The sequence below is a fragment of the Pseudophryne corroboree genome, chromosome 7 (assembly GCF_028390025.1).
Source record: "Pseudophryne corroboree isolate aPseCor3 chromosome 7, aPseCor3.hap2, whole genome shotgun sequence".
NCBI lineage: Eukaryota > Metazoa > Chordata > Amphibia > Anura > Myobatrachidae > Pseudophryne > Pseudophryne corroboree.
In genome coordinates this window covers 84,060,642-84,086,790 of record NC_086450.1, presented here as the reverse complement: position 1 = coordinate 84,086,790, position 26,149 = coordinate 84,060,642, and the positions used below count along the sequence as shown (strand labels likewise).

Genomic DNA, 26,149 nt, shown 5'->3' with positions numbered 1-26,149 from the left:
TACTGTATCTTCCTATAACTAACCTCCAGCACTGACTCACTGATATCAGTGGCATCTCCCTATAACTCACTTTCAGCACTGACTCACTGATATCAGTGGTATCTTCCTATAACTAACTCCCAGCGCTAACTCACTGATATCAGTGGTACTGTATCTTCCTATAACTAACCTCCAGCAATGACTCACTGATATCAGTAGTATCTTACTATAACTAACCTCCAGCAATGACTCACTGATATCAGTGGTATCTTCCTATAACTAACCTCCAGCAATGAATCACTGATATCAGCGGTATCTTCCTATAACTCGCTTCCAGTGCTAACTCACTGATATCAGTGGGATCTTCCTATAACTAGCCTCCAGCACTGACTCACTGATATCGCTGGAAGTGAGTTATAGGAAGATACCACTGATAACAGTGAGTCAGTGCTGGAGGTTAGTTATAGGAAGATACCACTGATATCAGTGAGTCAGTGCTGGAGGCTAGTTAATTAGGAAGATGCCACTGATATCAGTGGTATCTTCCTATAACTCACCTCTGGCACTGACTTACACAGGGCTGTAACTAGGTGTGTGCGGAGGGGCAATTATCTGTTTTAATTACTTTCACTTGTAGCTTCCCCTTTTTTGAAGTCAAGCATCTCCTGACCGTCCCTGTCTCCTACTCTGAACACTTCTGTTGCTAATACCTATACAACATTCATGAACTCAACTTGAGATTTCTTTGTTACTCAGTCACACTGTCCTTTATTATATTTCAAGATACTTACATTCAAACCCATTCCTGTGGCATTGCAGTCAGACAATCTATCCATTGAGCTATCTGCCCTTGCATAGAAAGGTAGATAATTCTAAGCTAGAGAATTCTAACTATTTGAAACTCTCCTTGTACTTTGAAAAAAAACTATCAACATTGCGGCTGAGCAGATCTATGTAGTGTGTGGCTGCAAGAGATTGGATGTGTGGCTGCACACTACATAGATCTGCTCAATTACAATGCTGATTTTTTTTTTTTTTTTTTTTTTACAAAGTACCAGGAGCTTCATATAGGGTTCATAGGGGGTCAATCCGAGTTGATCGCACGGTAGCAGTTTTTTGCAGTCGTGTGATCAGATAGTCGCCGTCTATGGGGGATTGTATTTTAGCATAGCAAGTGTGCGAAGGCATGTGTAGGGGAGCTGTGCAAAAAGGTTTTGTGTAGTTTCTGAGTAGCTCTGAACTTACTCAGCCACTGCGATCACTTCAGCCTGTCAGGTCCCGGAATTGACGTCAGACACCCGCCCTGCAAACGCCTGCTTTTTCCACGGCACTCCCAGAAAACGGTCAGTTGCCACCCAGAAACGCCTTCTTGCTGTCAATCACCTCGTGATCGCCAATGTGATCGCTTTCTTCATAAGGTCCCACGCTACCCGGCGTTTCCCATCGCCAGGCAGCGACGCACCTGTGCATTGCGGTCGCGGCGCATGCGCAGTTCAGACCCGATTGCACCACTGCAAAAAACTGCAGCGTGCGATCGGGTCGGAATGACGCCCTCAGTTTTTATGCAGGATCAAATAGCTCAATGAGTAGGGTGTTTGATTGGAATTCAACAGGTTATGGGTTTGAATCCTGGGTATGGCAATATATTGAAATGTGTTATTTAATAAAGGGTATTGTAACTGAATAACAACGAGTTCTCAAGTTAAGTGCATGAATGTGGTATAAAGAGGATTTGTGTCCACTGTTGTCTACCTACACACAAAGCAATGCTTTATCAAAACCCTCCTTAAAGAGCAGTGATGGGAAACCTTTGGCACTCCATCTGTTGTTGAGCTACACATCCCAGCATGCCCTGCTAGAGTTTTAGCATGGCCAAATAACAAAACTGTCGAAGGGCATGCTGGGATGTGTAGTTCAACAACAGCTGGAGTGCCATAGGTTCCCCATTACTGTTCTAGAGGAACAGGTCCTCTTTTTAACCCAAATCCCAATTTAGTTCCTTGTAAATTGTTGTACTTCTATGCCAGATGTGCCAGATGTATTTTGTAGATCTGTTTGGATGAACTCAACAACTGGCTCCATGTTTCTTGAAGAATTCTAATCTGTAAACTATAGCATCCACTCTAAATGTATTTATGTAAATAAATATTAACATGTTGTGGTATTTTTAGCTGTATCTTGTGGTTCATTTGTAGATACAGTAAGTTATGCAAGCACTATATTGTATACATTGTGGATTTAATGACTTTCTACTATAGCTGCAAGACTCTTCACATTTTGTTAGTGGATTTCTGCATGAAGTCCCCCAATCCTTTTTGTTTCACTCAGGATTCCCAGGACTTCTCTTCCGCCAGCCAATCATATGCATTTTCATACACTGACCGCTTGTGATTGGCTGCTGATGAAGTGGAGTCCCAGTGACTCCCAGGAGAAATTTTGTGCTGTTGGGCCAGTCCGGTTATACAGGGCTGGGCGATCAGCACAGAGTTCCGGCTCGCTGTTTGCCCTCCCATCGGTAGCCAATATATAGATAGATGGGGGTGTGCTGCGAGACCAGGCTTCCTCTAACTCATGGCATGCCCACCTCAGCCATAGCCGCACCCCCCTTGTGGTGCATACACATAAGGAAGTGCCAGGGTTACGTCACGGCCCCAGTCTGTCCCTACCTGTTCATTATACTGAAAATATTAAGATGACAAACTTGGTGTCATAAGTGTTAATCACCCTGGCCCCCACATCTCAGGGAGGTCTGGAAGAGTCCCTTTGCTTTTCAGCATTGGGCTGATGGATTTTGGAAGAGGTACACACTGTCTTATTTGGGTGCCCCTCAAGATGCATCAGCCTTGTACTAGACACCTTCTAGCTGATTTTCAGTACACAACATGGATCCAGGGTCGGACTGGCCCACAGGGGAGCAGGGGAAACCACCGGTGGGCCCTACCGCCTGCGGGCCCTTCTCCTCCTCTAGGGATCAAGTTCCAGACTATCCTAGTGTACTGGATTTATGCATTATACATATGTTACATTATACTTCACAATAATTTGGTTTATTATATATTTACCAAGAGGCACAGAACATGTAATGGTTAGCCAAACCACTGTGGTCCCTGCAGCAGCATTCCCCCGGTGGGCCTTTCATGCCCCAGTCTGACACTGCATGGATCGGAAGATGTTACCTATTTTGTTTAATTATTTAGAATAAAACTAGATTTGGGTTGTAGAGATATGGACAGATTGTGTAGGGAAATGTTGCAGATGCTTGCTAATCTCCAGTTACCCCCATGTACTGTACCAATGTTTAGACTTCCCTCCCTGTCTGTACACAATGCTGCTTTCTATAAAGGTTAGCTGGTGAGACTGTCAGATCTGCTCTGCAGAAGGGTGCACAATACCCAGCAACATCATTTATCATGTTCTCTTTTGCTCTCCCTCTAACCCAGGCTACTGAGTGTGCGGCGGAGCAGCGCACTCTAGCACTACAGAGAATGGGACGGCGGAGGCTTCATCGTGTGAATGGTTAAAAGTAAAACGTGCCAGAGAAAGAACTAAGGAATGTAATTATGAAATGGAGAATTGTTGTGAGGGGGAGGAGAATAGAATTGGCTGTCAGGAGAGATTTATGGGCCTTCCTATTTCACTTCTGGATCCCAGCCTATGGAGACAAGATGGGTTTTCATTCTCCAGAAATGAGTGTAAGAGATTATGCTAGGAAATGAATAGACGAGTCTCCCTGGAGTGCTTCCCGCAAAGCTGCACAATTCTGATATTTAATCTGCACGGCAGCTGCAATATGGCAGGGGGCAGGAAGATGACACCCGTGGCAAAATTATCAAGGGTCAGGTTTACCCAGGGAGCAGTGTGAGAAACCATTACTTCACAGTGCTAAACGTAGACTAGTAGCACTTACAAGCTGTGTCTTATCTATTGTTTTCTTCCTCTGCAGCAAGAAATCCAGAGCTTGTTAAATTCAATGAATTCCTTAAATGCTGTGCCTTGCCCCAACCAGTGGCAGATAAATTAAAGGGAAGAACGACATTTGGCCCTTATACTTAATTTCTACAAATGTAGGTGAGAAATTTAATTTTCACTTACTTTTGTAGAAATTAGGAGATGATGAATAGACCCCTAGTGAGTACCGTAACTGAGAAGATAAAGCAAATGTTGATTTCTTGACAGTGAAGTGACCTATGGGAGCACCACAAAATAGGGCTTGAATATTAGAGGCCTCCACAAAAGCTAAAATAAGAGTTGCTGGTGTGAGACGTACAGTAAGTAACCCTGCAATAAGCAGCCTAGGAAATAAGGCCTCGCTAGAGACATTGCAGACAGTGAGGCATAGGACAGACGGACTTACTTAGCTTGGAAGGCGTTATTGGTTCCTCGGTGGTCGAGATCATGACATAGACACCCAACGAGCACGGCCAGAATCTCAGTCTCCGTCAGAATTTCCTGGAACCCTGCTGTCTGTGGATAAAAAAATTAATAATACTGTAACTCTAGCCTGTAGCAATCTTCTTACCTGGAAATATAAAGGGCAGTTACTTTTTCCCCCCTATTTAACTAATCATTTTGAGCTAAAGAATAATAGCAAATGAATAAACCTTGTTTCTAATCATTCTTTATGCACTTCACCATTTTGCTGTTGTTTATATTACAGTTAGCAATTTTTGATAATGAAAAAGTGAAACATTTCCTCATGCACTCTGGTGTCTCTTAAGCCCCTTTCACATCACCAATGCCATCTCCCAGCCGGGAATTGGAAACGGGTCCTTACCGGGTGGGATCCGGAATTGTATCCTAACCGCTGGCTTCCCGACCCGACAATTTTCCGGCTTGGTTGCCATAGCAGCGGGGGCGGATGTGGAGGCAGCACTGGTAGATGAGCTCATCTCCACACCACCTCTCCCTATGTAGTACACGGGTCCCAGAACCCGTTTACACTGCCAATGATCCGGTATTCAACCCGGGAATAACACTGCTTATAACCCTGGTTGAATTACCGCTTCAGGCAAACCGGGAATTCTCCTTGGGCCCACCGCACAGTGACCCGTGTCGACCCGGCAATATGCCGTCTCAATATCAGGTTATTTTTGCAATGTGAAAGGGGTATTAGAAGGGTTCAGTATGATTTACCGGTGGGAATGCCGGCAGCGGGGCGAACGAAAAGAGTCCCCTTGTGGGCTCGCTGCACTTGCCACGCTGCTGACTCGGTGGCTCGCTGCGCTTGCCACAAGACCTATTCCCACTCTATGGGTGTCGTGGACACCCACGAGTGGGAATAGTTCTGTTTAGTCAGTAATCCACTTGGCGGCATTGTCGGCTGTCGGGATTCCAGCGTCGGAATCCTGACCGCTGGGATCCCGTCTGATGGCAAATTAAATGCATCACCTTCGAGGTAGGGGTAAATTTACTAAAGCTTCTAAAACAGAGAATTGGTGATGTTGCCCATAGCAACCAATCAAATGCTGTCTATCATTTCTCTATTGCCTTTTAGAAAACAGTAGACAGCATCTGATTGATTGCTTTGAGCCACATCACTAATTCTCTGTTTTAGAAGCTTTACATTTACCCCGTAGTCTGGGGTCTCCGTTATGTGACCCACACCCCTATTTAGAGATAATATTGGCCTTATTTATTAAGTATTGTGATCAGTCCTCCGTTTCTGGAGGATTACTACATTTTATAGTAACGGGGCTATTTGACAAAGTGGTACTGAACATCTGGCACAGGTGAGATTTACAATGGTCCCTTTGTTTTCAATCACAAATGTACAGTAGTCCACAATGGGGACTCCGAAAGAATGCCCAATTTACCAATCTCTGTAAAGCTTTGTCGCACATGCGCAGTGGGCAAGTCAAGTTTAAACCCAACAGTAAAGTGATAACGTAAGTAGGTTCTTTCCGGAAGCACTGTCCAGGCAAGAGAATTTGGGGCACAAAAGATATCATTTTTTCTTGTCGCGATACCCAGCGATAACAAATCATACAGATGAGTCCTAGCTCATCTTTGCCTCTAGCCGCAGCAAACGCAACTCATTTGCCACAACTAGCGTGCCCATGGTGTGTGCGTGCACTGCAAGTGCATCTGCAACCCATAGAATCTCATGGGTGCATATACTCGCATGAATGGTTTGTTCGCGTGATAGATAAGGCAGGACTGTAGCATACTTGCCTACTCTCCCGGAATGGCCGGGAGGCTCCCGAAAATCGGGTGACCCTCTTGGCCCCCCGGAAGAGCAGGCAAGTCTACCGATTTCAGGGGTCCCCCCCTGCCCAGCCGCCCACTTAGAGAGTAAAGTGGGCGGTCCGGGCAGGCGATGACGTGATTCTTGTTGAATCACGTCATCATAGCCACGCCCCCTGCTGTATAATGCCGGTAATAGCGGCATTACACAGCGGGGGGCGTGGCTTACATGACACAATCCCACAGCCACCTCCCGTTCCACCTCCACCACGCCCCCATTCCGCCTCTGGCCCACCCACCTCTGCACGTCACGTCACAGCTCGCCCCCCTGCTGAGCCGACCTGGCTGCTCTCTCAAGGAGAGAGCAGCCATAAAGTAGGCAAGTATGGACTGTAGGTAACGGCAATTTGTGACCCTTCATAAAATAGCCCCACTAAGGAGGAGATGTACTAAGCAGTGATAAAAGTGGAAAAATGAGCCAGTGGAGAAGTTGCCCATGGCAACCAATAAGCATTAACGTAACATTTATAATTTGCATACTATAAAAGTATACAGAGCAGCTGATTGGTTGCCATGGGCAACTTCTCCATTGGCTCACTTTTCCACTTTTTTTTACTGCTTAGTACATGTCTCCCTAAGGCAAAACAATTACTGTAGATACTTATAATGCACAGATGCCTTGGAATAGGTATTGTATGCAGTATGGGCCTCAGACTACACTGCTGCATGCTATTATTGCAGCGATGGCCGCAGAAATATGGATACGCAGATTTGATTTTAGCAACAGCAAAAGAAAAGCAGGAGGATGAGAAAAGAATTTTCACGACCACTATATTTTCTTAGTGAATAATTCACTAAAGTTTTACTGACTTTGTAAACATACTGATGTCTGGCAACAAGATGTTTATAAGGGTTGTAAATATACTGTATGTGGGAGGCTGTAAATGTTTCTGGATGCAGCTCACTATAGTCATACAGTATTCAGTATACTTGCAGGCACTTGCACACCACACTTACCTACTTATCAATCTCAGGGAGATAGTGAAAGCAACAGCTGTGAGCGCGATTTTACAGTGGACGTGTGCTGCTGCCTCTGACAGGAGTGTTATAAACATAGGGAATAAGCCCCAAAGCAGTCAGTAAGATCTACTTGTTGATGGGAAGACACTGATCATTTTTAGGGCTTGCTCGTGTACTGTGTTTTTCATACCCCTATCCCACTGCCACAAAAACCTGGGTTATTGCAGGGTTAACCCGGCTTAGTGGAAATGGGTTATACCGGGTACAGTGACCCAGGAATCCAACCAAGCTAGCTTGCAGGGTTGGTTCCGGGAAGGACCCGGCATGGGGAGATTCTCATACCTGCCTGCATGGTTTAGACTAGATCCTCTTCAGAGAAGTGTGAGACCGGCGACAAGAGGGGCAAGGTTCAGAACATGGGAGCCAAAGTGTACCCTTGCAGGCTCGTTTCGCTCGTCACGCTTCGGGCTCGGTGGCTCGCTTTGCTCACCACCAGGATACTAAAAGTAATAGAGGGTGACGTGGATAGTGAAACTGCTCTTCCCCCTGTGACATGGTATTTCCCATGGCTTCTCGCCTTCTCTGGAGGATCTAGCCACTACCCTGCCTTTGCACACAGGACACAGCTGAACTTCCTGGTTCCTGCTGCGATGACACTGAAGCAGGGGCGGGGCCAGTGACATCAGGTGGGGGAGCAGAAATGTGTGCTAGATAGAATGCTCCTGCTGAGACTTCTAGTGCTCTGCACCTAGAGTCGGATTAAGGGGGGGCCCTGGGGTACGTAACCCCAGGCCCCCCTGTTTAGAAGGGCCCCCCGCCACACCAGGCCCCCCTGTTTAAAAGGGCCCCCCACCGCCCACTACAGATCGGATCTCTTATAGATCCAATCTATGATGCACTGCTGCGCTCTGGTGCCCGGCTCCACACAGCACACTGGCAGCACGACGCCGACGCAGCATCACCGTATAGGACATCAACGGCTCAGCTTTTCAATACGTTTCTAGCAGCAGCCTGCGGGGAGGGAGGAGAAAGGATCCCTGGCAGCGGCGTCAGCGTGTGGAGCCGCCCGGCACGCGGAGGTTGTGCGCTGCTTGGAGCTCTCCTGCTGTATCTGTGGTCACAGCAGCCTGTCTGCCAGCCAGCCACAGAGCATAAAGTAAGGCTGGCTCAGGCTGTATTGCAATTTATCATTCAACTGCTATCAACGTCATGTATATATATATATATATATATGTATATTATATGTGTGTGTGTGTGTGTATATATATATATTTATTTATTTATATATACACACACGTATATGTATGTATACATATATGTATGTATATTTATATATATATATATACAGTATATATATATATATATATATATATATATATATATATATACATACATACATACACGCACATATATATAGATAGATATTCATATAATTAATTAGCACATCTACGATCAGGTCTGAATTAGGCCCTGGGTGCACATGCCAGAAAATATATCAAATTACATTAATTGGGATCAACATTTATGTTAACGTCCCATGGTGGTGGAGAGTGGGGGGAGAGAAACATTGATCCTAATAAATGAACATTTTATTGCACCTGCACTGGTGCACGGATTGATTTCAGCTTTTGTTAGGAGCCGAGGAGAAGCGAAGAGTTCCAGTTATCAGTGCAGTGATAATTATGTGACACGTTTGGTCTTTCCTCACCTTATTTCACATTTGCTGCAGAATTTTGTAGGTTTCAACAGAACTGGGCCTCAGGTGTTTTACAAAGACTTCTCCCCCCCCCCCCCCCCCTCCTCCAACCCCATAATTTTTGACCTGCTTGGATGTCTCTTATGACACCCCAGCCAATCCACAGAGTTATGCCCCTTTTAGGGTCGCACCCAAGATTTTGTGCACAGGTCCAACCTGGGTGCGACCCGGCTGAGACCCCCTTCAGACTGGCAGCAGGACTCAGCTTATTGCAGGGGTGGTGATATCACTGCGTACAGGTCCAGCCCCGGCACTTAAAGATTATCTCCTAGAGCCAGCTCTCCCTATGCTCTCTCTATGTAATCGGGAGCCGGGTCGCATCGACCTGGTTCGTCTGATTTCATGTGTTAAGTAAGACTAACCCCTAAACCCTCCCCCTAGTGCCCCACCCTAACCTTCCCCTCCTGTAGCCTAACCCTAACCCTCCTATTCTACAACCCTAATCATTGTTTCCCGTAGCCTAAACCTAACCTTCCATTTCTGCAGCTTAACCATCCCCTCAGTGCCTAACCCTTTCATACCTAACCCTGGGCCCTCCCCCTAGTGCCTAACCCTCTACATAGTGCCTAACCCTAACCCTCCCCGTAGTACCTTACCCTGACTCTCCCCCTAGTGCCTAACCCTCTCCCTAGTGCCTAACCCTAACCCTCCCCGTAGTACCTTACCCTGACTCTCCCCCTACTGCCTAACCCTCTCCCTAGTGCCTAACCCTAACCCTCCTCGTAGTACCTTACCCTGACCCTCCCCCTAGTGCCTAACCCTCTCCATAGTACCTTACCCTGACCCTCCCCCTAGTGCCTAACCCTCACCCTAGTGCCTAACCCTCTCCATAGTACCTTACCTTAGCCCTCCCGCTAGTACTAACCCTAACCCTCCCCCTAGTGCCCTCCCCTCCCCTTAGTGCCTCACCCTAACCCCCCCTTAATGCCTTACCGTAACCCCCCTAGTGCCTTACGATAAACCTCCCCTTAGTGCCTAACTGTAAACCCCTCCCCCCCAGTGCCTTACCCTATCCCCCCCACAATGCCTAACCCTCCCCCTAGTGCCTAACCCTAACACTCTACAACCGCAGACTAACCTTAACCCTTCCCATAGTGCCTTATCTTAGCCCTCCCTCTAGTACTAACTCTAACCCGCACCCTAGTGCCCTACCCTCCCCCTAGTGCCTTACCCTAAACCTCCCCTTAGTGCCTTACCGTAACCCCCTCCCCCCCAGTGCCTTACCCTAACTCCCCCTCCCCCCAAGGCCTAACCCTAACCCTCCCCCTAGTGCCTAACCCTAACCCTCAACATCATAGTTGATGACATTTTGAATATCTATACTGTAAGTGCCAACATCGTGACTACATCCCAGGGTTATGTTATTTTATTTCTTGTGAGGAAACTATCTGGATCAAGAGAGGCGTTGGTATAGTAATGATGTCCATGCTGGTGGATTATTAGCATTAGTCATTAGTATGACTGGGGTATATATTACTGGGCACTGTTACAGGAAACATGCTGTTTGGAACTAATACTACAGGTGGCATATTACAGGGCACGTACTGTATATTACTAGTGGCATATTACTGGCCATTTCTGCTGCTGGATGTTTACTAATCAATGTTGATTCTACTGCAGGCATATTATTGGGTATTATTGTTAGTGGCTGTATATTATGGGGCATTTGCGTCATTAATGGGGTTGCTGTCCCTGTACGTATATTACTAAGCATTACTATCATCGCTTTACATAACTATAATACTCATGCAAATGATTCTGTCTGTTGCGACACAAGTGTCTTACTGCATTCCAGGGGAGATCACTAGTAAATTACATATTAAATATTAATAAAATATATTTTGGTTGTTCATTATTATTTAACTCCTTATTTTAAGCCAAATCAATCAAATGTACAGTGTGGCCCTTTATAGGAGACAGAGACTGCATCCAAGACACTAAGGGGGCAATTCAATTAGAAGTGATCCTACATTGCAAGTTCCGGCCCAACGTATGGCAGATGTGCAGTGTGCACAAGGCCTGTTGATACGGTAGGCTTACATTGTGCCTTTTCTTTTCGCACCCCTATGGAGCTGCGAGATAAAATGCATGCAGTAACGACTGCACATTGGGGGTCATTCCGAGTTGATCGCTAGCTAAAAATGTTCGCTGCGCTGCGATTAAGGAAAAATCCGGCACTCCTACGCATGCATATGCGGCGCAGTGAGCGACGTACTTTCACAACGGCCTATGTATTTTTACATAAGGTCTAGCAAAGCATTTCAGTCGCACTGCTGACCGCAGAGTGATTGACATGAAGTGGGCGTTTCTGGGTGTCAACTGACAGTTTTCAGGGAGTGTTTGAAAAAAACGCAGGCGTGCCAGGAAAAACGCAGGCGTGGCTGGGAGAACGCAGGGCGTGTTTGTGACATCAAATCCGGAACTGAACAGTCTGAAGTGATCGCAAGCACTGAGTAGGTCGGGAGCTACTCTGAAACTGCACAACATTTTTTTGTAGCCGTTCTGCAATCCTTTCGTTCGCACTTCTGCTAAGCTAAAATACACTCCCAGAGGGCGGCGGCTTAGCGTTTGCACGGCTGCTAAAAACAGCTAGCGAGCGATCAACTCGGAATGACCCCCACTGACCTTACATCGACTTTAAGAGCCCACTACTTGGAGAAATGTCAAACAAAATAGAAAACGCTTACACATGTCACAAAGTGTAATATAGAAATGAATAGAGACAATGGGGATTATTCAGGTTTGTTAGCAAACCAAAAAAGTTAGCAATTGGGCAAAACCACATTGTACTGCAGGGGGGGCAGATGGAACATGTGCAGAGAGAGTTAGATTTGGGTGGGTTATATTGTTTCTGTGCAGGGTAAATACTGGCTGCTTTTTACTAAGCCTTGGAGAGAGATAAAGTGGATGGAGATAAAGTACCAACCAATCAGCTCCTAACTGCCATGTCACAGGCTGGGTTTGAAAAATGACAGGAGCTGACTGGCTGGTGCTTTATCTCCATCCAAGGCTTAGTAAAAAAAAGGCCCGAAAGATTGTAAGCTCCACTGGGGCAGGGACTGATGTGAGTGGCAAATATTATCTGAAAATCGCTGCAGAATATGTGTGAGCTATACAAATAATTGTTTATAAATAAACAAATCTCTGTCCACTGTATCTCCATGCTTTGATAAATCCCCCCAATGTATAAATCTTGTGGTATGTTTTGCAACTACTTTTTCGGCTGCGGGGTACACTGGGCTCCACAGGGAATGACATTGGGGTGTAGAGTAGGATCTTGATCCGAGGCACCAACAGGCTCAAAGCTTTGACTGTTCCCAGAATGCCTAGCGCCGCCTCCTCTATAACCCAGCCTCCGTGCACAGGAGCTCAGTTTTGTAGTTGGTGCCATGCAGTAAGCAGGTATACAACAGGGGGGCTGCTCCATCAGCCTTGAGAGAAACTTTTAAAGAATATTGAAGACTTCAAGGGCTGCAGCAGAGACACTGACTGTGTTAGATGTCAGTCAGACATCTTCTGCTGCAGCTCCATCACCTCCCCCAGCGGCGCTGTACACTCCCGAGCCCTGGTTGCCGGGTACCTACAGCGGACGCTCCGGTTTTCTTCCAAGTTAGTCACACACACGACCGCTGTTCTACCGGATCGCGTGGCTGCACTGAGGGAGGAGGTAAGGGGTCCCCTCGACGGGACCCGCTGTAAATCGCGATCCCGCGCGGCCGGTGGGAGGCGGGCCGCGCACGCTGGCGTGGACACTGTGGTAGTACAGAGACCCCACTAGACCACCAGGGCATGGGCACAGGTTGGTTTTCTATCATAAAACCATTTTATTAAGCCCCCAGTACCCGGTGAAGTCCAGCAGGGGGATAAGGCTTTGACCTGTAGCCCCTCCCCCAGGGCGCCATTTAGAGTAAATGTTCCCGTCCTGGAGCTGCATATCTCTCTCTCCCTCACTCCCTGTCAGCGTTTGGGCGCCATTATAGCAAGCAGAGCTGATCCTGGGACTGTTTGTGCAAATCCTCCTCTGTAAAGCCGCCTGCCTGTCAGCGCTGTGCATTTTACAGGACACTTAAGTATTCTACATGTCTGCTGACAGTGTTAAGAAAAAGTGCATTTAGTCAGGGTTATTTAGTACAAGTACCCTGTGATATACATCCAGTCTTTACTGTGCATTGTTATATCTATTAAGTGTATAGCTATACATAGTACTACTCTGTATTGCTAGTCCAGTGCAGTTTTATTGCATGTCATAATTTCTGCATTGTACAAACTGTGACTCTGTGTGTGTGCATATAGCTGCTGTGTGACCTCCATTTCGTGTATCTCACTCAGATTGCTATCCCTATATTCTATAACCTGAGGGGGCTTAGTGTGTCAGGTTTATCATAATATAGGCAGTTCACAGGCTATACTCAGTGTGTATTTTTCTCTGTGATTTTTAGTCACCATATACCTCTTGAATTCCCTGTTTGTGCTGATACACTGCACAGGGGGTTCTTGTCAGGTATTGTGCTGCTGATATTGTACTGTGTTGCCTTGCATTGAGCTTTTGATTATGTCAGCTACAAAGGGCAACGGAGCTGGGGTTGATCCCACATTGCATGGTGTTGACGCTGCAGACACTTTTGAGGATAACATAGCAGCTAAGGGTTCAGGTTCTGGGGGTTCCTTACCCACTAGTGGGACAGTAGCAACGGTGGTGCAAAATGACCCACCTTGGGCTACCTTCTCCACGCTATTGAATACACTGGTAAGTAGACTAACGCCCACTATGGGACCTCCTGTGCCGGTAAAACCGCTTATAGTCCCCTCGTTTAACCCGCCGTGGGCAGATCAACTGTCCAATCAGTTACAGCAATTGAACCAATCACTGACTGCTCAAAAGTCTAACCCTCGCCCGCCTAAGACCAAGGGGTCCTCTAAGCGGGCAATTACTTCCTCACAATCCACCAACGTCCCAGACACCTGGTCTGATGAGGATGGCGTTTATAGGGACCCCACAGATTCTGATCCTGCTGCTTCTGATGGGGAAGTTGTTTCGCAGGTGGATGCTCCTGACTTGTTAGAGGCTATCAGGCTCATTATTTAGGTTGATGATGAACCGGAGCCTGACGCTGCCCCTAAGAAACCAGACAGGTTTAAACGTCAGAAGGTGGTTAAACAAGTTTTACCTCACTCTGAACATTTAGTTGACATACAGGAAATAAGTTCACGCCTCACAAGAAGATGCTGGCTCGCTACCCCCTCGCTGCGGAGCTTAGTAAAAATTGGGAAACACTCCCGCCAGTGGATTCGCAAGTGGCGCGGCTGGTAGTATCCTCAGCTCTGCCTGTAACTACCGTCACGTCCTTGAGAGAGCCGACGGACAAGCGTGGGAGGGTTGTTTGAAGGCAATCTACACCCTAAATGGTGCAGTGCATAGACCCACTATTGCAGCGACATATGCTGCAGAAGCTGTGGAAGTGTGTGCTCAGGAGCTGGAGGCGGAGTTGCCTTCCAATGCTTCTGATCATGCTAGACAATGCCTGTTGTATATTGTCACAGCGTCTCATTACATTAAAGAGGCGGCTTCTGATGCCGGTATTCTGACGGCCAAGGCTTCTACTACGTCTATTTTGGCTCGCTGAATTCTCTGGTTACGGTCCTGGTCTGTGGACATGGACTCTAAGAAAACCCTGGAGGTACTCCCCTTCAAAGGGAGACATTCTTTTCGGAGAAGACCTCAACAAGATAGTCGCTGACTTAGCGTCTGCTAAAACAGCATGTCTTCCTACTACTGCTCCTTCGGTGCCTTTTCGCTCCTTTCGTCCTTCAGGGAAAGCAAAAGGTCAGGCGGACCCGAAACAGGTTCGCACTTCCAAACCCAATAAGCCCAAACCCAAACGGACCTGGGCTGCCTGTCAACCTGCTTCCAAAACTGACAAGCCTGCTGCATGATGGGGCGGGACTCCCTCTGGGGGATCCCAGAGTGGGGGGCCAACTTCTAGGGTTTACCCAGGAATGGTTGAAGACCACTTCCGATGCCTGGGTACGGGAAGTCGTCGTTTGAGGTTACGCCGTATCCTTCAAGAATCGTCCCCCTCATCGATTTTGCTTGACAGACGTCCCTTCGGATCAGGTGAAGGCAAAAACTCTTCATTCAATGGTACAGTCCCTCCTGGACACAGGAGTGGTAGTACAGGTGCCTCTGGCTCAGAGAGACAAGGGGTACTATTCACCGATGTTCCTAGTCCCGAAACCGAATGTGAAGGTCTCCAAGTTTCGGATGGAAACTGTTCGCTCTATTGTTCTGGCCTTGGAGCCTGGGGACTCACTGGACATACAGGATGCTTACCTGCATATTCCCATTGCAGTGTCGCATCAGCAATACCTGAGGTTTGCGGTTGGCAACCTCCATTACCAATTTCAGGCGTTACCTTTTGGTTTGACCACAGCTCTGTGAGTCTTCACCAAGGTCATGGCGGTAATGACGGCTGTACTCCGCCGTCAAGGGGTCAGGATCCTACAGTATCTGGACGACTTGTTGATCCCGGCAAATTCCCCAGAGATTCTCCTACGCCATCTGGATCTAACTATCCAGTTTCTGCAAGCCCACAGGTGGCTCAGCAACTGGAAGAAATCCTCCCTGGTCCCCGCTCAGAGCATGGTGCACCTGGGAGCATTGTTGGACACTCCCAACCAGCGGTTGTTCTTGTCTCAGGAGAAAGTCCTGAAGATTCAGGACAGGATTTGATGCTTCCTATATCGTCCGTAAGTGTCAATACATTCGGAAATGCAAGTGCTAGGTCTCATGGTGTCGGCTTTCAACATGGTGGAGTACTCTCAATTCCATTCCCGCCCTCTCCAGAGACTGATTCTTGCCAAGTGGGATGGCCTGCTTCACCGGATCAGGTCTCAAATGATCTCATCGTCTCCGGAGGTCCGTCTGTCACTGAGCTGGTGGCTTCAGGACCAACGATTGAGCAGGGGTCGTCCCTTCTAGATTTCCGACTGGGTCCTTCTGACGACGGATGCCAATCTGAGGGGTTGGGGCACGTTGTTGGAGCAACACTCCCTTCAGGGTCGGTGGACCAAGGAGGAGTCTCTCCTCCCGATAAGACATTCTGGAATTGCGGGCGGTGTTCAACTCATTGAACTTGGCCCAGCATTTAATACAGAACAGACCTGTTCAAGTACAGTCGGACAACGCCACCACGGTGGCGTAAATCAATCATCAAGGCGGCACTCAAAGCCGTATGGCAATGAGGGAAGTATCACGGATTCTTCATTGGGCGGAACGCCATCTGCTAGCCATATCGGCAGTGTTCATTCCGGGGGTCCTAATCTGGGAAGCGGACTCTCTCAGTCGTCAGGACGTACACGCCCGAGAGTGGAGCCTCCATCCAGAAGTGTTTCTCCTCGTGGACAAGTGGGGCCTTCCAGATGTGGACCTGATGGCATCTCGACTCAATAACAAGGTTCCGGTCTTCGGAGCAAGGACAAGGGATCCTCAAGCAGCATTCGTGGATGCACTGGCAATTCCATGGAACCTTCGGCTGCCATACGTGTTCCTTCCGGTGTCACTCCTGCCCAGAGTAATAAGGAAGTTCAAGCAAGAAGGAGGAATCCTACATCTGATCGCTTCAGTGTGGCACAGACGGCATTGGTTCTCAGACCTTCAGGGTCTCTTGATAGAGCGTCCCCTTCTACTTCTGCAGCGCCCAGATCTCTTCATTCAGGGCCCCTGTGTATATCAGGATTTAGCCCGATTGGCTTTGACGGCGTGGCTCTTGAAGCTTCCATTTTAAGGGCCAAAGGATTTTCTGAGGCGGTCATTCAAACCATGTTGAAGGCCCGGAAACCGGCTTCTGCTCGGATTTATTATAGGGTCTGGAATTCTTACTTTGCTTGGTGCGCATCTAACAATCATGACGCTTACAAGTTTAGTACGGCCAAACTTTTGGCCTTTCTACAACAAGGCCTGGACTTGGGCCTTTGTCTGGCCTCCATCAAGGTTCATATTTCTGCCTTGTCGGTTTGGTTTCAGAGAAAAATTGCGACCTTACCTGATGTGCATACGTTCACGGTGGCTCCTTGGGACTTGTCGGTGGTTCTGGAGGTGTTGCAAGGGTCTCCGTTTGAACCTCTTGAATCTGCAGCCCTTAAGTGGCTTTCTCTTAAGGTATTGTTTCTGCTGGCTATTGCCTCTGCTAGACGGGTGTCAGATTTGGATGCCTTGTCTTGTAACTCACCATATCTGATTTTTCAGCGTGATCAGGCGGTTCTTAGAACACGTCCCGGGTATTTACCTAAGGTGGTGTCTTCTTTCCACCTTAATCAGGAGATTGTGGTTCCGGCCTTTGCCTCTCCTAATTTGTCTTCTAAAGAACGGTCTTTGGATGTGGTACTGGCTCTCCGTATCTACGTGAAGAGAACTGCCTCCATCAGGAAATCGTATTCTCTCTTTGTTCTGTTTGTTTTTCACAAACGTGGCTGGCCTGCTCACAAGCAGACCCTGGCCAGATGGATTAGAATGGTGATTGCACATGCTTATGTGTACAGGCTGGCCTTCCAGCTCCTGCTACCATCAAGGCCCATTCTACTCGGTCGGTTGGACTTTCTTGGGTGACCCACCGTGGTGCGACCCTTGAACAATTGTGCAAGGCGGATACGTGGTCCTCAGTGAACACGTTCATAAGGTTCTATGCCTTTGATACTTCCGCCTCCCAGGATGCTTCCTTTGGACTCCGGGTTCTTGTGCCCGCTACAGTGCATCCCCTACCATAAGGAACTGCTTTAGGACATCCCCAATGTCATTCCCTGTGGAGCCCAGTGTACCCCACAGCAGAAAATGAGATTTATGGTAAGAACTTACCGTTGTTAAATCTCTTTCTGTGAGGTAGACTGGGCTCCACAGGGTGCCCACCCTGACGCACTTAGCTTCTTTGGGTTGGTATGGCATTAGCCGCTGACACTTTCTCCTATCGTGAGAGTGTGGTGTATGTGGCTACTAACAGTTGTCGACTCTTTTGCCTGCTACTGCATTGGACTGGTTAACAAAAACTGAGCTCCTGTCCACGGAGGCGGGGTTATAGATGAGCGGTGCTAGGCATTCTGGGAATAGTTAAAGCTTTGAGCCTGTTGGTGCCTCGGATCAAGATCCTACTCTACACCACAATGTCATTTCCTGTGGAGTCCAGTGTACCTCGCAGAAAGAGATTTAACAATGGTAAGTTCTTACCATAAATCTCGTTATACAATTCAGACAATTGCTTATCAGTATTCATTCAGAGAGTAGATACATTTCTGTATATCTTTTAGCTACAAAGCAGAATGACTGCCTTTTTCGCTATTCATTTCCTTGGCTACTTCTTTATGTATTCAAATATGAAGGAATAAAAAAGGATAATTAGAGCCCTCCTTTACCTATGGCACAATGCATAAAAGCAGGTTATCACCATATCACACAATTCATTTCTGTGGAGAAGAATGACCTTCATAACTCACTTTAAGATCCTTCACTCTGGAATTATAACTCATTCTTATTGTAGTGTCTGTTTCCACAGCATCCATTCCTTATCAGTCTTTTGGCTGCTTTTTAAACTTTAAAAAAAGTACACCCATGTTTAATTCTGAATTTTAAAAGAAAACACTGAAACACTATTCCGTAACATAGTACATAGTAACATAGTACTTGAGGTTGAATAGAGGCAAAATGCCCATCATGTTCAACCTGTATTCTGTATTAAGTTGAGTTGATTATAATGTACCTGCTGAAGTAATGTTTTATGACTAGTTAACAACTATAAATCATGTTCCACCCGAATTATCAATGTCAATATTTTAAATGTTATAACCTTGGATATCATTTTCAATCAGAAATGTATGCAATCCGCTTTTAAATGCATTTACAGACTCCGCCATTACCACCTTCCCTGGCAGGGAATTCCAAATCCTTATTGCCCTAACAGTGAAGAACCCTTTCCTACGTTGCGTACAGAATTTTCTCTCCTCTAGCCTCAGCGAGTGCCCACGTGTCCTAAACAGGGTTCTTTTAATAAATAATTCCTCTGATAACTCTTTGTAATGTCCCTTTACATATTTGAAGATATTAATAATGTCTCTTAGATGCCTCTTTTCCAGTGTATACATACCGTATTCAACCTAGTAAGCTTTTCCTCATAATCCAGTCCCTCTAGCCCTTTAATCAATTTAATAGCTCACCTTTGAACACTTTCGAGTTCACCGATATCTTTTTTATACAGTGGTGCCCAAAATTGAACACAATATTCCAGGTGCGAACATACCAATGATTTGTACAGCGGCATGATTATACTCTCATCCCTTGTCTCAATTCCCCGTTTTATGCACGCTAGCACCTTACTTGCCTTCTTTACTGCGCTTTGACATTGTATACGGTTATTAAGCCTATTATCAATGAGTACCCCCTAATCTTTTTCCAATACTGTTACCCCTAGACTTTCCTCATTTAATATGTAGGATGCAAGTTTGTTTTTAGTCCCTAAATGCATAACCTTGCATTTTTCTATATTGCACCTCATTCTCCATTTAGACGCCCAGATTTCAAGTTTAGATAAGTAATTCTGTAGAGACTCCACATCTATTTCCGAATTAATTACTCTACACAGTTTAGTATCATCTGCAAACATTGACACTGTGCTTTCCAGTCCTATTTTGAAGTAATTGATAAATATGTTGAACAGTAGTGGCCCGAGTACGGACCCTTGTGGTATTTCGCTGACTACTGGTGTCCAGCTTGAGGACTTCAAGTTGACCACTACTATCCATGTACAAACAGTTTTTCCTAGGCCAAGCTCCTTTAATTTGAGGATCAGTCTCCTGTGAGGCACTGTGTCGAAGGCTTTTGCAAATTCTAAGTAGACCACATCCACTGCTTTTCCCTAGTCAAGAATGTCGCTCACTTCCTCATAGAAGCTAACTAAGTTTGACATGATCTGTCCTTCACAAACCCATGCTGGTTCTTGCTAATAATCTTAGCGGTCTGCAGATACTCCTGTATGCTATCCCTTAGAATTCCTTCCAATATTTTCCCCACTATAGATGTCAAACTAACCGGTCTGTAGTTACCCGGATGATTTTTGGATCCCTTTTTAAATAATGGCACTACCTCAGCTATACGCCAATACTTCGGTACCATGCCTGATCTAATTGAACTATTGAAAATCAAGTATAGAGGTCTTGCTAGTTGTGACCTAAGCTCCATAAGAACCCTCGGGTGAAATCCATCTGGGCCAGGTGATTTATTAATCTTAATTTTGCTTAGTCTCTCCCGGACTACTTCTTCACTTAAACAATTATCTAACCACAAATCATTACTGTCACTATCGTTATGCACTACTCCCACCATCAGTTCTTCTCTGGTGAACACTGATGAAAAAAATGTGTTCAGTATTTCCGCTTTTATTTTGTCATCATTTATCAATACTCCAAATTCATCTTTTATTGGACCTATGTTCTTCTTTTTTAACATTTTACTGTTTATGTATTTAAAAAAACTTTTTAGGATTGGTTTTACTCTCTATAGCGATTTGCTTTTCGTTTTCAATTTTAGCTGCTCTTATTGCTTTTTTGCTTCTTTTATTGCATTCCTTGTAGTACTGGAATGACTCCTCCTTTCCATTAGATTTAAATGCTTTGAAAGCACGCTTCTTTTCATCCATTTCTTCCTTGACCTTCTTGTTAAGCCACATTGGTTTGAGTTTGGTACTCCTGCGTTTACTGCCCATGGGAATAAATTTGTGAATATTGCTATCTAGCAAACCTTTTAAAGCATCCCACATTTCCGAAATGTTCTTGCTATGAAACAAAACTTCCCACTCAATGTCATTTAGTGCACATCTCAGCATACTGAAATTAGCCTTCCTAAAGTTAAATGATTTGGTTGAACCCTTATAGCTATGTTTCCTGAAACTGATTTCGAATGTGATCATATAGTGATCACTGTTACCCAAAGTATCCCCAACTTTAGTGTTTGATATATTGTCCACATTATAAGTAATTAATAGATCCAGAGTAGTTTTACCCCTAGTTGGGTCCTTGACTATTTGAGACAAGTAGTGATCCTTTAACGTATTTAAGAACCTGTTGCTCCTAGCTTTAACACATGAATTCTGTCCTTTTCCCTGGGGTGGAAAAGATGTCGGATTTCCTAAATTGGAACCAACACCATTACAGTTCTGCTGTAGTAGCATTTGTGTTCCACTACAGCTGAATCTATCAGAGGCTTATGGACTGTGGATGATAGAAACAGAAGAGGAGGGCTTCAGTGTTCGTCTCATCAGATTAAACGGGCCACAACAGAGGCACAGAGGGGCTGGGGAGAAGGTACTAATTACCCAGGCCTGATGGAACAATGACGGCATGTTCATACCCCCTGACATTAGGACACGCCCCCATTACCCGGGCATTGCTGCGATAATATGCAAATGCTAGTTTCAGACTTCCCCTTGTGTACTAGCGTGCGCTGGACTCTGCAAACCCAAAGACTTCCAAACACTCCACCACCAGTGTACCATGGCACTCACTATAGACTAGCCTACGGCTGGTGCAGTGTCTCCTTCTGAACATGGCCTCTGTGGCTACGGCTACGGGTTTGGGCACACAGCCACGTTTATAGACACACCTGTGAATCTCCCATAACACTGCCTTTTTTGTGTTCCACTTCAGGCCACCTCGCAGCCCAGCCAATTATAAGGCCAGCACTTCTGTCTGCAACAGCACACTCTATGTACACTTTGTGGTACGCATGCACCATACAAGGTTTTAAGAACTTTTTACGCATGCGCAACAGCAAATAATCGCTCAGCTGCGCAAAAATCAGCATTGCCTGAACTTCTGGGGGAAATGGTTAGGAATGGCCACTGCAACAGAGTCAGTGGTTTAACCATCGATGGTTAAACTTTATACGTGCACACAAGAGCTGTCTGTGGACGCCACTTTCAGCTACCTGCATTTGGAATGCAAGCCAGCACCCGTCGGATGGGCAACAGAAAGTAGTATCTGATGGTGATTGACCTAAAAAAAGCATGTCCATCATATCAGGAAAATCGATGTTAGCCAAACTTGCCAACTCTAAAAAGGATCAATTTGATTAGGGAGTTCCTTTGATGAAAATAAAAATTGTTGAACAACACAACATTGGGGACAACTAAGTACCCGTGAACATGTTGCAGTCCATGAGAAAGTGGGTTGCTATGCAGGTGCAGATTAATCTGATGTTCTGTAAGATACATTGGATAACCACCAGCTACTTAGAAGAGCCACTGCAGAGCCTCCTGCCAGCTGGACTTCCTTCTGAGTTATATTGAAACTTGACCCACAGTTTGCTGTCTGAGAAGTATGGTCAGTACAAGTTTAAATAGGATTTTGGTACTCACCGTTAAATCCTTTTCTCCTAGTCCGTAGAGGATGCTGGGGACTCCAAAAGGACCATGGGGTATAGACGGGATCCGCAGGAGCTTGGGCACACTAAAAAGACTTAAGACTGGGTGTGAACTGGCTCCTCCCTCTATGCCCCTCCTCCAGACCTCAGTTATAGGAACTGTGCCCAGGAGAGACGGACATTACAAGGAAAGATTTTTGTCTTAACTAAGGGCTACCAAATTACCAGCCCACACCATAAACATACCGTACAACCGGAATAACGCCAAACCAGATAACAGTATGCATAAAACTCCAGCAACCAGCTGCAACAAACCAATACACAAGTCGTGTATAAACTAACTTAACCAGTAAGAAAATATATAATGCAAGTAATAGTCCGCACTGGGACGGGCGCCCAGCATCCTCTACGGACTAGGAGAAAAGGATTTAACGGTGAGTACCAAAATCCTATTTTCTCTTACGTCCTAGAGGATGCTGGGGACTCCAAAAGGACCATGGGGATTATACCAAAGCTCCAGACCGGGCGGGAGAGTGCGGACGACTCTGCAGCACCGACTGAGCAAACGCCAGGTCCTCATCGGCCAGGGTATCGAGCTTATAGAATTCAGCAAAAGTGTTCGAACCCGACCAAGTAGCCGCTCAGCAAAGCTGTAGTGCCAAAACACCTCGGGCAGCCGCCCAAGATGAGCCCACCTTTCTGGTAGAATGGGCTTTAACCGACTTCGGCACCGGCAACCCCACCGAAGAATGAGCTTGCTGGATCGTACTACAAATCCAGCGTGCAATAGTCTGTTTTGACGCGGGATGACCAACCTTGTTGGCCGCATACAAAACAAACAACGCTTCAGTTTTCCTAGTAACAGCTGTCCTAGAAACGTAAACTTTTAACGCTCTTACAACATCCAGAGATTTTGGAATCGCCACTTCTTCCGTAGCTACCGAAACCACAATAGGTTGGTTAATGTGAAATGACGAAACCACCTTCGGTAGAAATTGTTGACGAGTCCTCAATTCCGCCCTATCCGCATGAAAAATCAAGTACGGACTCTTATGATATAAACTCAAAAGCACAACTACCTTCCAAGTGAGAAATTTTAATTCAACCGTCCGCAAAGGTTCAAACCAGGAAGACATGAGGAACTGTAAGACGACATCAAGGTCCCATGGCGCTACAGGCGGTACAAACGGTGGATTGATATGCATTACACCCTTTACAAAAGTCTGAACCTCTGGGAGGGCAGCTAACTCTTTTTGAAAGAAAATAGACAAAGCCGAAATTTGCACTTTGATGGAACCCAATTTCAGGCCTGCATCTACACCCGCCTGTAAAAAGTGGAGAAAACGACCCAAGTGAAAATCCTCCGCATGAGCCTTTTTAACCTCACACCAGGAAACATATTTCCTCCAGAGACGGTGATAGTGTTTCGCCGTAACCTCTTTCCTAGCCTTAATGAGAGTTGGAATGACCTCCCTGGGAATACCCTTACGAGCTAAGATCTGGCACTCAACCTCCATGCCGTCAAACGCAGCCGTGGTAAGTGCGGAAACACGCATGGACACTGTAACAACAGATCCTCTCTTAGAGGAAGCGGCCAAGGATCTTCCACCAGTAAGTCCTGAAGATCCGGGTACCAGGCCCTTCTTGGCCAGTCTGGGTCGACGAGAATCGCCTGAACCCTTGCTCGACGAATGATCCCCAGCACCTTTGGAATGAGAGGAAGAGGAGGGAACACATACACCGACTGAAAGACCCACGGAGACACCAGGGCGTCCACCGCCGTGGCTTGTGGGTCCCTTGACCTGGAACAATACCTCGGGAGCTTCTTGTTGAGCCGAGACGCCATCATGTCTATCAACGGAATTCCCCAGCGTCTTGTCACTTCTGCAAATACCTCTTGGTGCAGAGCCCACTCTCCCGGATGGAGGTCGTGTCTGCTGAGGAAATCCGCTTCCCAGTTGTCCACCCCCGGTAGGAAAACTGCTGACAGTGCGCTGACGTGTTGTTCCGCCCAGCGAAGTATCTTTGTGGCCTCCGCTATTGCTGCTCTGCTCCTCGTTCCGCAGACAGGAAAACACAGACACCCAACCGACATTTCAAACAATTGAATTTCCCCCTATGTGTCTATTACACTATAAGTGACTTTGTGTGACACTACGATGTGAATAAGAGGCTAAATTCCAGAAAAAGAAGAAAAGTCAGAGAATCGCTGCCCGTGGCAAAGTGTCTAAATTGCGTCAGCCATCTTTATGTGGCGCAAAAAGGAGAGGTGTATAATGGCACATCTGTAACAAAGATATAGGGAAGGGCATAATTTAAGCTGCGCCTGCTAGCTGTCCTCTTCAGTACTGCAATACCCTATTCTGTAGGCAGCCTATATAGTTTGGGTTAGGCTAACCTTCCTGATGATAGCAGTGTTAAATAAAGAGAGCTGTGACCTAGTAGGTGAAGGAATGGTATCTGGCCTACTTATAAAGCGGAAAAAGATTACTTGGGGGTGCGGTGCCAACATAATAGTTCTGTCTCAGCAGACAGAACAATTTCCGCATTACCTAATCTCGAGGCCTCTCTTCCAATCCCCTGCCTCATCCCTTCGCCATCTATGCCCACTTACTTACTGCCATCAGGCCACCTTCCGCTTGCTCGTACCTCTTGCCACCTGTCTTCCCCCTCCCCCTAGACTGTGAGCTCCTTGGTGCAGGGCCCTCTTCCCTCCTGTTCTCACAGCACTCTTCTCTCACTCTTCAATTACTTCTCTCTACTACTCAGCGACTATCTATACCTGCATCTCCTCTCGCTCGTTACTGTTTCTCTACTTCCAACGGCTGCCTGCCCCTAGCAGTACGTGACTACTCCTTCGCTTCCTCACATCTCGGCTGTAGTGTGTACTGAGAACTGTGGCGCTAATTGTTACCTGTGCTCTGTTTTAGTTTTTCACTCAATATGAAGTACTGTGTAACCTGTATTTTTGTAATGTCTGCTGTATGAACGGAGCTGCAAAACACTTGTGGTGCCTTAATAATAAAATGAAATCATTATAATAGTGTGCTAATTGCACCCTCCCTCCCTCATGCACTGTGTGGTCAGCTGTGTGATCAGCACAACGCCTGGTCTTAATCATACTGTCATGATATCGATGAAGGGCCTATATTTAGGTGGTGGCCTGGGATTGTAGTCCAATCCGTCCTATTGTTATTCTAGCCCTTAATGCAGTCAGTGCCCAACCTTGCTTCCTGACACATTATTTTTTTTAATCCTTGGTTGATTAAACTTATCTAACAGCCTCCCCATTTTTACCAAGCCAACCACTTGTCAAGCTGCCAAAGCTCTCAGGATGTGTGTGAAAGGGCTGCGCAACTATTTAGTGATCAACAAATCAATGCAAAGTCCTCCAGAGCGTTGTAACTTTACAGCCTCCTCTCGGCTCCCAGCCCAGCACGGAGAGGTAAGAGTGGAAAAAGAGGCAGACGGGTAATTACGCCTTGATCCGTGAGTCACCGCTGCATGTCAGATTGCTTTTACACCTGTCCAATTCTCTCTGCCAGGCTGAGTCAGCAACTCTGTTATTGAGTGGTCCCAGGGACAAGGCGTGATAATTAATATTTTATGATGGCTGCAGAGATATTTTATGACCTCTGCATGTCTCTGCTATCTCTACATGTCACTTCTACAGTGTGGTCTTGTAAATCAGAAGTTACAAGAACCCACTGACTGAGCAGGGAGGTGACAGGAACACATGAAGTGCACAGATGATAATTCATCTCTCCAACAGATGTTTCTTTATTTCTTATGTATGAGGATATGCATGAAGC

At 46.3% G+C, this 26,149-nt stretch overlaps 1 protein-coding gene across 4 annotated transcripts in view; it reads right to left on the bottom strand.

Annotated features, from left to right (window-relative positions):
• Window positions 1-26,149, bottom strand: part of PDE11A (phosphodiesterase 11A) — a 1,092,065-nt gene that overhangs the window by 185,332 nt on the left and 880,584 nt on the right. For all 4 annotated transcript variants that reach the window (XM_063933388.1, XM_063933389.1, XM_063933390.1 and 1 more), the window contains exon 13: window positions 4,334-4,443. In XM_063933388.1, coding sequence (XP_063789458.1) covers window positions 4,334-4,443 — 110 coding nt within the window. The remainder of the gene's footprint in view (window positions 1-4,333; window positions 4,444-26,149) is intronic.